We start from the raw sequence: 14,400 nt of genomic DNA, 5'->3' as shown, positions 1-14,400 counted from the left end.
TATCTTTAAAATTTTTAGTCACAAAATATTTTAATAGCTTTATTGGGATATTATTGAAATATGGCTATTGCAAATTATAAATTTGCTACATTATTTATGAAAGTAATGTAATCCTCTTCCTGAGTCCAAGTGATCTCATTGTTCAGTTCCCACCTATGAGTGAGAACATGCGGTGTTTGGTTTTCTGTTCTTGTGATAGTTTGCTAAGAATGATGGTTTCCAGCTGCATCCATGTCCCTACAAAGGACACAAACTCATCCTTTTTTATGGCTGCATAGTATTCCATGGTGTATATGTGCCACTATCACAGGGAGGGGGAAGGGGGGAGGGATTGCATTGGGAGTTATACCTGATGTAAATGACGAGTTGATGGGTGCAGCACACCAACATGGCACAAGTATACATATGTAACAAACCTGCACGTTATGCACATGTACCCTACAACTTAAAGTATAATAATAATAAATAAATTTTTTTAAAAAAAGAAGAAAAAACAAACAAAAAAACAAACAAACAAAAAAAAAGAAAGTAATGTAATCCTCAATAAAATATTAGCAAGCTAAATTCAATAGCACATTAAAAGGATTATATTCAATGACCAAGAGGGATTTGTTACTGGGATGCAAGGATGGTTCACCATATGTGAATTAATCAATGCTATATACCACATTAGCAGAATGATGGATAAAGACTACATAAGGATATCAATAGATGTAGAAAAGCATTTGACAAAATGCAACATCTTTTGTGGCAAAAGCTCTCAACAAAATAGGTATAAAAGGAACTTTCCTTAACATAATCAAAACTGTATATGAAAAATCTAGAGCCAATATCATAATCAATAGGTCTTGGGATGAAAGCTGGGGCATTACACTACTTGACTTCACATTGTAATACAAATATATTCTGATCAAAACACTATGGTAATGGCACAAATACAGACATATAGGCCAATGGAACAGAATAGAGAAACCAGAAATAAATACATACACTTGTGGTCAACTGATCTTCAGCAAAGGTGCCAGGGGCACACAATGGGGAAAAGACAGTCTTTTTGACAAATGGTGTTTGAAAAACTGGATATCCACATGCAAAATAAACAAATAAATAAATTTGATCCCTATCTCATGCCATACATGAAAATCAACTCAAAATGGATTAAATCCTTAAACATAAATATTGAAACTGTAAAACAACTAGCAGAAAACATAAGGAAAAACCTTCTTGACATTAGTCTTAGCAATAATTTTTTAAATATTATACCAAAAGTCCAGACAATAAAAGCAAAAACAGGTAAGTGGGATACATCAAACTAAAAAGCTTATATGCAGCAAAGGAAACAATAAACAAAATGAAAAGGCAACCTATGGAATAGGGAAAAATATTTGCAAATCATATACTGATAAGTGTTAATATCCAACACATATAAAAAATCACATACAATTCAATAACAAAATATAAATAATTTAAAAATGAGCAAAGAACCTAAACAGAACTTCTCAAAAGAAGAAATTCAGATGGACAACAGGCATATGAAATAGTGCTCAACACTAAATCATCAGAAAAATGCAAATCATACCCACAATGAAATACCACCTCATACCTGTTAGGATGGCTATTGGTAAAAAGACAAAAGACAAAAGCGTTAGCAAGAGTGTGGAGAGGGAAAAGAACCCTTGTACACTGTGAATGGAAAAATAAATTAGAAGGTTTTTTATCTTGCTTCAGATGACTTTGACTAGGCAGAGTCTTTCATGATTCCATATAAATTTTATGATTATTTCTTCTATTTCTGTAAAAAGTACCATCTGGATTTTTGAATGTGTAAGATGGTTTTGGGGAGGTAGTATGAACATTTTGACAATATTATTCTTCCAAGACATGAACATGGAATGTCTTTCTATATATTTGTCTTTTTAAACTTCCTTCATCAATGTTTTATAATTTTCAATGTACAGGTCTTTTTTCTCTTTAGTTAAGGTAATTCCTAGGTACTTTGTTGTTGTTGTTAATGTAAATGAAGTTGTTCTCTTAATTTACCTTTTGGAGAGTTTGTTATTAGTATATAAAAATGCCACTGATTTTTGTGTGTTGATTTTGCACCCTGTAATTTTATTGAATTTATTAGTTCTAATAGTTTTCATGGCGTCTATAGAATTTTCTACATACATAATTATGTCATCTGCAAAAAGAGATAATTTTATTTATTTATTGTGATTTGGATAGCTTTTATTTAATTTTCTTGCTGATTGCTCTAGCTGAGAGTTCAGTACCATGTTGACTAGCAGGGCCAAGAGTGACCACTCTTGTTTTCTTCCAGATCTTAGGGGGAAAGCTTTAATTTTTCTGCATTTATTGAGATGATCATGTGCTTTTTATTTTATTATGTTGTATCACATTGATTGATTTGTATATGTTGTTGATTGTTGCATATCCATCCTAGCATCCCAGTAATAAATCCCACTTGGTCATGGTGTATGATCCTTTTGATATGCTGTTGAATTTTATTTGCTAGTATTTTATTGAGAATGTTTGCATCTAATTCCATTAGGGATATTGGCCTGTACTATTAATTTCTTGTATTGTCTGTCTAGCTTTGGAATTAGAGTGAAGCTGGCCTCATTAAATGAATTTGGCAGTTTTCCCTATTCTATTTTGTGGTACAGTTTAAGAAAGGTTAGTGTTAGTTCTTCTCTGAATGTTCATGATTATTTCTCATCCATGAACCATCTGGCCCTGGGCTTTTCTTTGTTGGAAATTTTTTGATTACTGATTCACTCTCCTTGTTTGTTATTGGTTTGTTCAGATTTCTGTTTTTTATTGACACAGTTTGGGTAGGTTGTATGTTTCTAGAAATTTATCCATTTCCACTTGTTCATCTAGATTATCCAATTTGTTGACATATAATTATTCATAATAGTTCCTTAAAATCTCATAAAATTTTGATGCCTTGTTTCTACCAACTGGTAAACATGATTTGGGGCTAGGAAGCCTGGAAATGAAATGTCATCACTTTTGTAATGTTTTCTTTTTTATCTCTCCACTCTATCAGAATCACAACCACAGCTGCATGTATGATGGATCTTCGAAGATATCCACTGGATGAGCAGAACTGCACCCTGGAGATTGAAAGTTGTGAGTTACTTGGACAGGGGCATGAAAAGGAGGGATGCTTCTTTGACCCAATGGAATTCAACTTCTCACTGAGTTAATTAGTACCAGGATTTTTAGGCTGCATTTGTCTGACAAGTTTTCAAAGGGTTTATATTGGTGGCTCAATGAAGTTATTGTTTTGAACAATTAGGGAAAGTTCACTTATTTTAGATCAACAGTTTATAAACTCATACTTTCTCCTTCTCAGAGTGTAGTTTCTCCCGAAGTCTTCCAATATCCAAGCTGGATTAATAAGAAAGGAAAGATATTTTAATATGAAAAGAGTTTGTGAGATTGTTTTGACCTAAACTATTGTAAATTGTCTTTTAGAAAAACATATGTTAGTGTCTTGTGTGAATAATGTGTCTTTCCTCATGAAAAGAAAAAGATGATAAATTACACTCATGAGACTTATGCTTTGCACCAAAGACTTAATGTTTTTTAAGTCTAGTGACTAATTTTAGTTTGTCCTCTTGGGCTGCTTTTTCACTGATTGCTTTCTTAACAATTCAAATATTTCAGCTATGAAGATTTAATCTGACTATCTTTTTGTGATTATTTCTCAGCCATCAGCCTGTAGGTATTTGAGAGCATTAATTGTGAACACCAAAGCTAAGCCATTTCTTGGTTTTCAGAGGTGCAAAAAAGTCCAGTAGCTAATCAGACCATTATTATAGTACCACTTAATGTAATGTTAGAAATTGACAGATGTTTATTTAGATCATCTAAAATGCTTTCTAGATGTAAACATTAAGAAAGTAAAGGAAAATGGGAAAATTCTAGGTCATTCTATAGTATTGTTGAAGAATGAATGTATTTCCCCAGTGTCTCATCACGAAGCAATTACATTAACCTTCTAGTTCCACTGTATACATAGAAATAGATGAAGGTGTTAATGTAGATGTAATTACAAGTTTAAATATAGACATTGACCTACTACCACCAAAACCTAGAATGAACAAGAAAATTCATGAATAATTCTCTAATAAATATTCTAATTTTAAATCTCATTATATAAAGAAGTTACTAGGTATTGAAAGGTGTTTATATATATAAAGTATTGATGGTAACTTTTGGTTCAGATACCAAAAATGACCATATTCAAACCATAGGAATGAACTATGTAAGCTCAATCTTATACTAATAGCTAATAACACTTTATAAATAAGGTAGAACATTACTTCACCAAGTAAATCATTACTTTTGGAACTGATATAGAAAGAGAAGGATAACTCATGGGTTGCCCATACATATTAGTTGTTTTTTACCCTTGACCACTCTTCCATTGACTTTCTGATTTTTTACCTTGGCTTCTGCTGAAGAATATTAACATACAGCAACCTCTTGAAATTGCAAGACCTTATGAATTGTGTCATTTGCTTAAAGGAGCAATGAATTTTGACAAATACTTGAAATTGATTCTGTGTTTTAAATTGTAAGTTCTAAAATTATCAACACTTTCTCCCAAAATGCATACTTTATTTACAATGGATACTGAGTTTTTCTATTATAGGTTGACATTTTTCTTTAAGTTTGAAGATTTATTTATTCATATTAAAAATAGATGACTTTAAGTCCATTTAATATAACATATAAGGATCAAAACTATAAATGAAGCAGAAATTAAATGTAACTTTTGTGGGGAAGGGATGGGGGAAGCCCAGGCACCCAGATAGCCCAAAGTAATCATCAAATATGATGTCAGGTAATAGATGGTGACCCAGACATATGACAATCATTGAGGCAGTTGAGCAAGATGCAACTAGTTGTCTGGACATACAGATTAACACAGTAACTGAGACTCTAAAATAAGCTAATATGTACAAATTTGAAAAGATGGTAATTATCATCGTGATCCAGCAGTTGGTCACAGAACTACAATCCCCAAAGATACTTACCTAAAACAAAGCAAAAACTCTTGACTGTAAGAACTTGAATAATGAGGAGTGTAAAGAGGCAGGAACTTAGGAGAAAGATTTGCATAACTAAAGCTGGGTATTTTATAACACCTTTGTGACATAAGTATTTGTAACAACACTTGAGAGATGATATACTTGAGGCTCAGAGAAGTAAAATAACTTACCCAGAGTCACAGGGCAAAAAAAGTAATGGAGTGAAAAAGTAATGGAATAAGAATTCAAGCCCAAGTGTTCTTCTCTTCATCACGGAATCCTGAATCAACAGGTGAGTAAGGGAGCATACCATCAATAATTAGAAGTGTAGGTTGGTCACGGTGGCTCGCGCCTGTAATTCCAGCACTTTAGAAGACCAAGAAGGGTGGATCACCTGAGGTCAGGAGTTCGAGACCAGCCTGGCAAATATGGTGAAAACCCATCTCTACTAAAAATACAAAAAGTAGCCAGGCGTGGTGGCATGCACCTGTAGTACCAGTTACTCAGTAGGCTGAGACAGGAGAATTGCTTGAACCCGGGAAGCAGAGGTTGCAGTGAGCTGTGATCATGCCACTGCACTCCAGCCTGTGTGACAGAGTGAGACAGTGAGACTCCACTTCAAAACAACAACAACAACAATAATAATAATAATTAGAAGTATAGCATTAACTGGAAACACTCTTGGCTAGGTTGGAAATGCTGAATCAACCAAAGACTGGTCTGTATTTCCTAAACTATCCCTGATAAATTTCAGTATAGATCCCAGAAGCTGAATTTCGCTTTTAGATCAAGGGTCAAACAATTGCAGCTACAGGGAGAAGGTAGCTTATGGATGCAGGAAACCAAGCAGGCCTTGATTCTATTGATGTTACCCTTAAAAAAAGAAGAAGCTTCCGATGACAGCATAATTTAACTTCAACACTTTACTTAAAATGAATCCCTATTAACAATAGATAAACCAATGTAGAGTTCATAAATGTTAAGAATAATAATTTTAAGCAGTGAATTAGCATATGCCCATGTGGAGTTTGAATGAGCTTTGCTTGTTTCTACCTAAGTACATAATCAATATGTTGCTAAGTTTTAATAAATACTGAATAGATTATTCATCTAGGTTTTGTTTGTTTGTTTGTTTGTTGTTTTTTGTTTTTTGAGATGGAGTCTCCCTCTGTTGCCCAGGCTGGGGTGCGGTGGCCGGATCTCAGCTCACTGCAAGCTCCGCCTCCCGGGTTTACGCCATTCTCCTGCCTCAGCCTCCTGAGTAGCTGGGACTACAGGCGTCCTCCACCTCGCCCGGCTAGTTTTTTGTATTTTTTTAGTAGAGACGGAGTTTTACCGTCTCAATCTCCTGACCTCGTGATCTGCCCGTCTCGGCCTCCCAAAGTGCTGGGATTATAGGCTTCTATTCATTTAGTTTTTAACTTTTCACAAAAAACGTGTTATCTTCTAAAACAGCTCTTTCTGACTTGACAGTGTATCAAGACTATACTGAGCCTTAAAGTAATCACAAATGAGAGGCTCTAGTGTCAGTTGGGAAATAAGAATGATCAAGTAGACATCCCACTGATGTAAGATTGAACCAATCATGTTTGTGACCAACAGAGTGGAAACTTTGCCTGCATTACAAAATTGACGGGTTTGCATGTTCTCCCATCACAATCTCAAGGCTGGCAAAATGTTTTCCTTGGTTAGGTCCTTTGAGACAAATTAAAGATGTTTTGCTTAACTTGATGTCATCTAATCAAGTATAATTGAAAAAGTCATAGAGACTTGTTAAATTGAAAGTTTGCTTGAACTTGGAGCAGATTAATAGCTCTGTAGCCCTAGGATGCTATAAAATGAGTCAATGACATATAGAAAAATCAATCAAAGAATTTAGTCTAAAGTATATTTGGAATCTGAAATCAATAACAGTATCATGTGAAGGTTTGATAGCCACAAGCTTCATGGAGATATGGAAAGGGCTTGGGATAATAATCATGAAGGAATCAGGTAGTACAGATTTAAAAAGATCCGGACTCTAATCTCATCCACTCATTTACAGTAGATGTTGTCACCTCACCACACCAAAATGATAATAATAAAAGAAAAAGCCATTTCAGGCCTGAAATCTCTCGTTTTCACTCATCTTCTTTAAACTTCCTTATTCTTCACCACTATTCTGAGTTAGCTCTCTGTATTTCACAGGAAGATGTGTTTCTATTTCTTTCTTAGGCTAGCCTTGCCTGCTGTGCTTAGAATTCCATCTCTTTCTTCCTCCTCTGGAAATTATGTTTAGTCCATACAAACACCTCACCCCTGAGCTCTCAGATCCTCAATCCTGCCCTGTCTACCTCTTTTCTCACAGCTTGTAAACTAGTTGAAAACTCTTCTCATCTTAAAACACCTGCACTCTATCCCCACATTTCCCTGAAGCTTTTTCCTAATCTCTTTCTTTTTCTCCAAAGTACTTGAAAGGATAATCTATATCTGTTGTCTATTGCCTCAACTTCCTCTCAACCCACTGCAATCTGGCACCTGCCTACCCATCTCCCGCCTCTGCTAAAACTGTTCTCAGAAAGGTCACAAAGGACCTCTTTACATTCAATCTTGTGCTGTGGCTCTCAAATTTATATCCCCAACTGAGATCTCTTCTGAGCCCCAGATTGATGTACTAGCACTCTTCTTGGCATGTCTGTTTTGATGTTTCAAAGGCATCTTGAGTTCAATTTGCTCAAAACTTTATTCTTGATTTTTCCCTTTCAAATGAATTTCTCCCTCTGTCACTTTAATCTCACTATCCGACCATAATCCTGGGATTGTTAACAGCTCCATTTCTCTCAAACTCCGCTGATCCGTTCTATTGCCAAGTACCATCTATTCTACCTGCAAAATATTTATCAGGCCTGTCCATTTCTCCCCTGCCCTATTGCCACCAGTCTTTTCCAAACTATCATTACATTTTACCTGGATCATTGTAGCTGCCTTTTACAGTCTTCTTGCTTTCACTTTTGACTCCCTCTAACCCAATTTCTGCCCAGCAGCCCCAGTGATCTTTGCAAGGTGTAAATTGGATCATATTATTTCTCTGCTTTAAAATATTCAGGCTGGTTGCCGTGGCTCATGCCTGTAACCCCAACAATTTGGGATGCCAAGGCAGGCAGATCACAAGGTCAGGAGTTCAAGACTAGCCTGGCCAACATGGTGAAACCCCGACTCTACTAATGATACAAAAATTAGCAGGGCATGGCAGCACACACCTGTAATCCCAGCTACTCGGGAGGCTGAGGCAGGGGAATTGCTTGAACCTGGGAGGCACATGCAGCAATGAGCCAAGATGGCGCCATTGCACTCCAACCTGAGGGACAGCCTGCGACTCCATCTCAGAAAAAAAAAAAAAAAAAAAAAATCAAAGACTTCCTACTACACTGGTAAAACTGTCCACTCTTCTTAACTTGATCTTCAAGCTCTTGTGTGACTTGACCTTCCTCATTATCTTGAATCCCATCTGTCACCATTTTCCCCTTACTTACTGTATACATTACTCCAGCACCAGAGACTTTGTTTCTGGCAGACCATATTTTCTCTTATCCCATCATAATAATTTTCTCATTTCTTCTGGCTGAAATGCTTTTCCCAACCATAGTTCTTTCGGCTTCCTCTTCTCATCCTTCAGTCCTCATCTCACATGCCACCTTTGATAGGAGGCTTTCTTAAGACTCCTCCAATCTAAGTTAGGAACCAGTAGTTATTCTCTTTCAAAATTCTTTTTAGTTTCCCATTGCTATTGTCTGAAAGTTTGTATCCCGCCAAAATTCGTATGTTGAAACCTAACCCCCAATATAATGCTATTAAGAATGTATCTTTTGGAGGTGATTAGATCACGAGAGCAGAGTCCTCATGAATGGGATAACGGTAGTCCCCACTTATTTACAGTTTTGCTTTTTGCCTGAAAATATTAAGTGGAAAATTCCAGAAATAAACATTCATCAGTTTTAAATTATACCCTTGATTGTAGCATGATGGAATCTCCCACCATCCTGCTCTGTCCTGGCTGGGACATAAATCATCCCTCTATCCAGTGTATCCACATGTATATGCTATCTATACCACCTATATCATTGATACCATCTGCTCCTGGCATCCAGCCACTGATGTCATCATGGCTTGATGATCCAGGATCACCCAAAGCAGATGACGCTCTCTTTGATATATTTTCAGAAGATCAATGGTAACCAAAAGCTATGTCACAATGCCTACATCATTCACCTCATTTTACCTCATCATACAGGCACTGTGTCATCTCACATTAAAAGAAGAAGGGTGAGGACAGTACAATAGGATATTTTGAGTGAGAGAGATCACATTCATGTAACTTTTATTACATTATATTTTTATAACTGTTCTATTTCATTATTAATTTTTGTTAATCTCATACTGTGCCTAATTTACAAATTAAACTTTATCATAGATATGTACAGATAGAAAAAACATAGTATATGTAGGGTTTGGTACTATTTGCAATTTCATGTTTCTACTGAGGGTCTTGGAATATATCCCCTGAAGATAAGGAAAAACTACTGCAGTGCTCTTATAAAAGAAGCCCTGAGATCTACCTTGCCCCTTGCACCGTATGAAGACACAGCTGGAAGGTACCATTTATGAACCAGAAAGTGGGCCCTCACCAGACACTAAAATCTGCCAGTACGTTGATCTTAGACTTCCCAGTCTATAGAACTATGATAAATAAATGGCTGTTGTTCATAAATTACCCAGTTTATGGCATTTTGTCATAGCTATCCAAATGAACTGAGACATCCATATCATAGTAGTATTTGTTTCTATGCTTGTTGTTTATTTCCCCTGTAGATTACAAACTTCTATGAGGGAAGGGATCATTGTTTTGCTCACCATTCAATCATTAAACCTAGAAAATAAATATTTGTGTAGTGAATGTATGCTAAATTTCTTGGCTTCAAACTTTTCAAGTCATTTGACTTTTAGAAGATAAGTCTAGTTTAATTTTTTCAGATGAGATTTAAGGAGGATTTTTTTACTTGCAATAAAATATCATTTCATTTATATACGTCACACAATCTTTCATTTGTGTAATTTTATATTCATGTTTTAAGACCATCTCAGCTGGGCACGATGGCATGGGCCTGTAGTCCCCACTCTCTGGGAGGTTGAGCTGGGAGGGTCACTTGACTCCAGGAGTTTGAGTCTAGCCTGGGCAACACAGTGAAACCCTATCTATCACTTAATAGAAAAAAAAAGAGTAAGATCTCTTAAACAACAACAACAACAATAACAACAACAACAAACTATTTCAAAAATTATAAAAGTGTCAACCAACAGCCAGATAAGGAAAGATCTAACATTTAAATTACTTTAGAAATTTTGAAGGGTGGTAAGGGTAGTGAAACGATGACTTTTGTTGTTGTTGTTTCATCATAAGGCATTAACTATGTTCTTCCTACTTACACTACCACGAAGTTTTCAGACAAAGGTAACACTTAGTGACACCTGGTTACTTTTATACTGGTTTCTTGTTTTAAAAAATGGTTTGGTAACTTTTTTTTTTTGAGACGGGGTCTGGCTCTGTCGCCCAGGCTGGAGTGCAGTGGCCGGATCTCAGCTCACTGCAAGCTCCACCTCCCGGGTTTACGCCATTCTCCTGCCTCAGCCTCCCGAGTAGCTGGGACTACAGGCGCCCGCCACCTCGCCCGGCTATTTTTTGTATTTTTTAGTAGAGACGGGGTTTCACCTTGTTAGCCAGGATGGTCTTGATCTCCTGACCTCGTGATCCGCCCGTCTCGGCCTCCCAAAGTGCTGGGATTACAGGCTTGAGCCACCGTGCCCGGCCGGTTTGGTAACTTTTAACCTAGGCCTTGTCATATGTATTGAATTTAATGAACTATCCACTTAATTTATCTGTTTAACTCTCAGAAGATTGTCATTGTCTTAATTTAAATATCTTGATAGTAAAAACATGTGCACAGAATGTAAAGCGATAGTCATATTTAATTATTTCCAAAATAAAACTATTTTCTTGTCTACAAAAATAACATGTGATAAGAAATATCTGTCCACCTAGTGTGATAAAATGGCCTAGCTTAGATATGGAAAATGTTCTGAGAAAATGGGAGGTTTGCAGAAGTGAAATATTAAGTTTTATTTAAGTACAGCACCATATTAACAACTGGAAATAAAATTTTTAAAGCATAGTTTTCAGACATAAGACATGAGTAGTTCTATAAAAGTTAGCCCTTGAATGGTCACATTTGGAGAATTATGTTCAGTTCTTAATGCCGTTTTAAGGTAATTTCATTCAGAAGGAGGAGAACAAGATATCTGTAAGACAAATGTAAGGAGGCATAGCAGACATTCGGAATGTTTTAATGTGCTATCATATAGCAGATGAAACTGTGTTCAGAGTTGCCCAGTGTGTTATTCATAGTTCTTCAGAGAAATAGAGCCAGTAGGCTAAACATATCCTATTGGCTGTATTTTATATAGAATAAAATATATAATGTATAACATAAAATATATAATTTTATATAAAATACAGCCAATCAAGCCAATAGGACATGTATAGCATATACATATATATGGAATATGTAGAGTATATAAAGAATATATATTTACATATTTTTAGAAACATATATATTTAGAAATATATGTATATATTTAGAATAGAAGCCTTTCTATTCTAAATGGCTACCAATACTATTTCCTTTCTCTCTCTCTCGCTCTCTGTCTCTCTATATATCCCACATATATACATATAAATATTGGTATATGATATATATATAAAATCTATATATATCTTATCTCTTTCTATAGATATCATATATATGATACATGGCTATCAATACCATTACATATATAATAGTATATATTACATACCAATACATATATATAGAGAGAGAGAAAGATAGATAAAGTACAGATAAGATATATATCTAGATAGAGAGACAGAGTGAGAAGTAAGAAAGAGAGAAAGAGAGATTTATTATAAGGAATTGGCTCATGCAGTTATGGAGGCTGACAATCTCCAGATCTACAGAGTGAGTCAGCCAACTAGAGCACTGATGGTGTATTTCCAGTCCCAGTCCAAAGGCTTGAGAACCAGAACTGATAGCATAACTCCAGTCTGAAAACCTATCAGACTCAAGACCCAGGAAGTACTGATGTTTCCATTTCAGTCCAAAAGCAGGAAAAAACCTGATGTACCAGTTTCAGGGTAGTCAGACAGGAGGAATTCTCTCCTGCTCAGGGGAGGGTCAGTTTATTTGTTCTACTCAGGCCTTCAACTGGTTGAATGATGCCCACCCACATTGTGGGGGGCAAGCTGCTTTATTCAGTCTGCTGATTTAAACGTTAATCTCCTCCAAAAACACCCCCACAGGAATACCCAGAATAATGTTTGACTACTGGACACCTTGTTTTCCAGTCAAGTTGACACATAAAGTTAACCAGCACATCCAGAAATGCTAGATTTGAACCCGTTTAATTCCATTTAATTCAACTAGCACTTCTTAAGTAGCGACATGTGGCTCTTTGTACTACTAAGTGCTGGCGATATAGCAGCAACAAGTAGACAATAGTCAGAAGCTGCAGGAAGGTAGCTTTAGAAATTAAGAGACTCTCTGATGAGCAGCAGTGTTCATTCATGAAGTAGGTCCCTGCTTAAGAAAGAACTTCCCCTACCACAGAGACACTTCAACTAATTAGAAAAGGCCACATACTAGAAATAATATAGAAGACATTCCTCATTGAGAGGCCAGTTTCATTTTGTAAATTTCAAGGTCTCTTTTAGCCTCAAAATCTGGACTGCTGGGAGTTCACTAAATTTAGTTACATCACTAATACATTGCTTTCTGAGCCTATCTAAAATATTAATTCTAAAGTGATCATAATTTATAAAGTATATTAGAATATAAGAAAAAATATGAATATATAAACATGTAAATACTCACAAGGAAAATATGAAATATAGGACAATTACAGGCAAAAGCCTTTAAACCATTCTTACTTTATTGCTGCCTGCCAAATCATTAGTTCTGATCTGAAATAATGTAAAACCAGCATCTACAACATGCTGCACACTTTCTATTCATGGACGCAAAACACCAAAAATAACAGAAGTAAATTGAACTTCATGAATGATTCATGACTTCCTTTGCTTTATGTCCCCATTGTCAAGAAAATTAGCAGCATTGGATATCTCCTTAGATAAATCTGATTTTGCCATATTCAGTAGACTACTTAATGAAAATGAATATTTCACATTTATGTTCATAGAAATGTTAATGAATTTTAGTGCCTGTAGCTTTTTTTGATGAGCAGAGGGGTGGGTGTAGAGAGGAAGGGAATATTTTTTCGGAATTAATTTATTCCTTTTTCCAGCCTGCTTCTTTGAAACTGTGAAAAAGCACTCACTCTGAAAAGTATCTGATCTTTCAAAGTTATAAAATAAAAGTCAGTGGGGGAATGGAGTTCCTTCTATGAAAATTAGTTTTTCTATCAACTTGACTATAAAGTTAGCCTTAGAGTTTTTCACTTCTATACTACAGTCAGTTTATTTTCCATCCATGGGCAAGCGGCTGTGTAGATTGATGAGGAAATCTCAGATTTACAGATTTAGATTTCTGGACGTTTGTTCTTCAATTGGTGTTATGATGGATGACAATTTTGCATCTAGATTCCAAAGAAGAAGTGTAAAATAAAGCTCACTTTTAAAAATCTAAAGCTTTTAGGAAATAACCAAACACTTAAAGACACATTTTAAAAAGGAACTTTGATCTTCTAAAACTGGACGTCCTTGCTGAACTAAGGAACTTTGATTCACTTGAGATCCAAACTTGATAATAACAATATCTAATATTTATTAATGGCCCAGGCACTTTCTAGATTCCCCACTGATTCCTCTCACAAGAAGAAAATCAAAGCGTCAAGATAGTAACTACCTTCAAGACAAAAAACTCTAGAGGTTTGAATGAGATTTGAACTCAGGCAATTTGACTGGCAAGTCTACAATTTAGCCCTTATAGTCTCTTGAGAAAACTTACTTCTCAATACTGTCTTCACAAAACCTTTTTCTCTAGCTTCCCTACTGGATGTGAGTTGGGTGGTTTTAGGTGTAACTCTTTCTGAACAGGAAGCAAACGCCTGCGAAGAAAACACATTTTAATTGGTCCTTCTCTGTCACTGAATCTTCCCAATTCAGTTCTTAAGTAGGCTTTATTTTTGACATTCTTGCCACTAAACTGAATATTGATATACTTTTAGAATAACAATTATTTTACCAAATCACTTCTATAAATGCAATAAATCACACAATGGCCAGAAACCCTTTCTCTTCTAAGTGGCT

General features: G+C 35.7%; 1 protein-coding gene across 3 annotated transcripts in view; it reads left to right on the top strand.

The window, feature by feature from the left end:
* The window catches only part of GABRB1 (gamma-aminobutyric acid type A receptor beta1 subunit), a 397,306-nt gene that overhangs the window by 290,583 nt on the left and 92,323 nt on the right, over positions 1-14,400 (top strand). For all 3 annotated transcript variants that reach the window (XM_025385322.1, XM_025385325.1, XM_025385323.1), the window contains one exon: positions 3,053-3,135. In XM_025385322.1, coding sequence (XP_025241107.1) covers positions 3,053-3,135 — 83 coding nt within the window. The remainder of the gene's footprint in view (positions 1-3,052; positions 3,136-14,400) is intronic.

This window comes from Theropithecus gelada, chromosome 5 (genome assembly GCF_003255815.1).
Source record: "Theropithecus gelada isolate Dixy chromosome 5, Tgel_1.0, whole genome shotgun sequence".
Taxonomy (NCBI): domain Eukaryota; kingdom Metazoa; phylum Chordata; class Mammalia; order Primates; family Cercopithecidae; genus Theropithecus; species Theropithecus gelada.
This window is presented reverse-complemented; position numbering and strand designations above follow the sequence as displayed.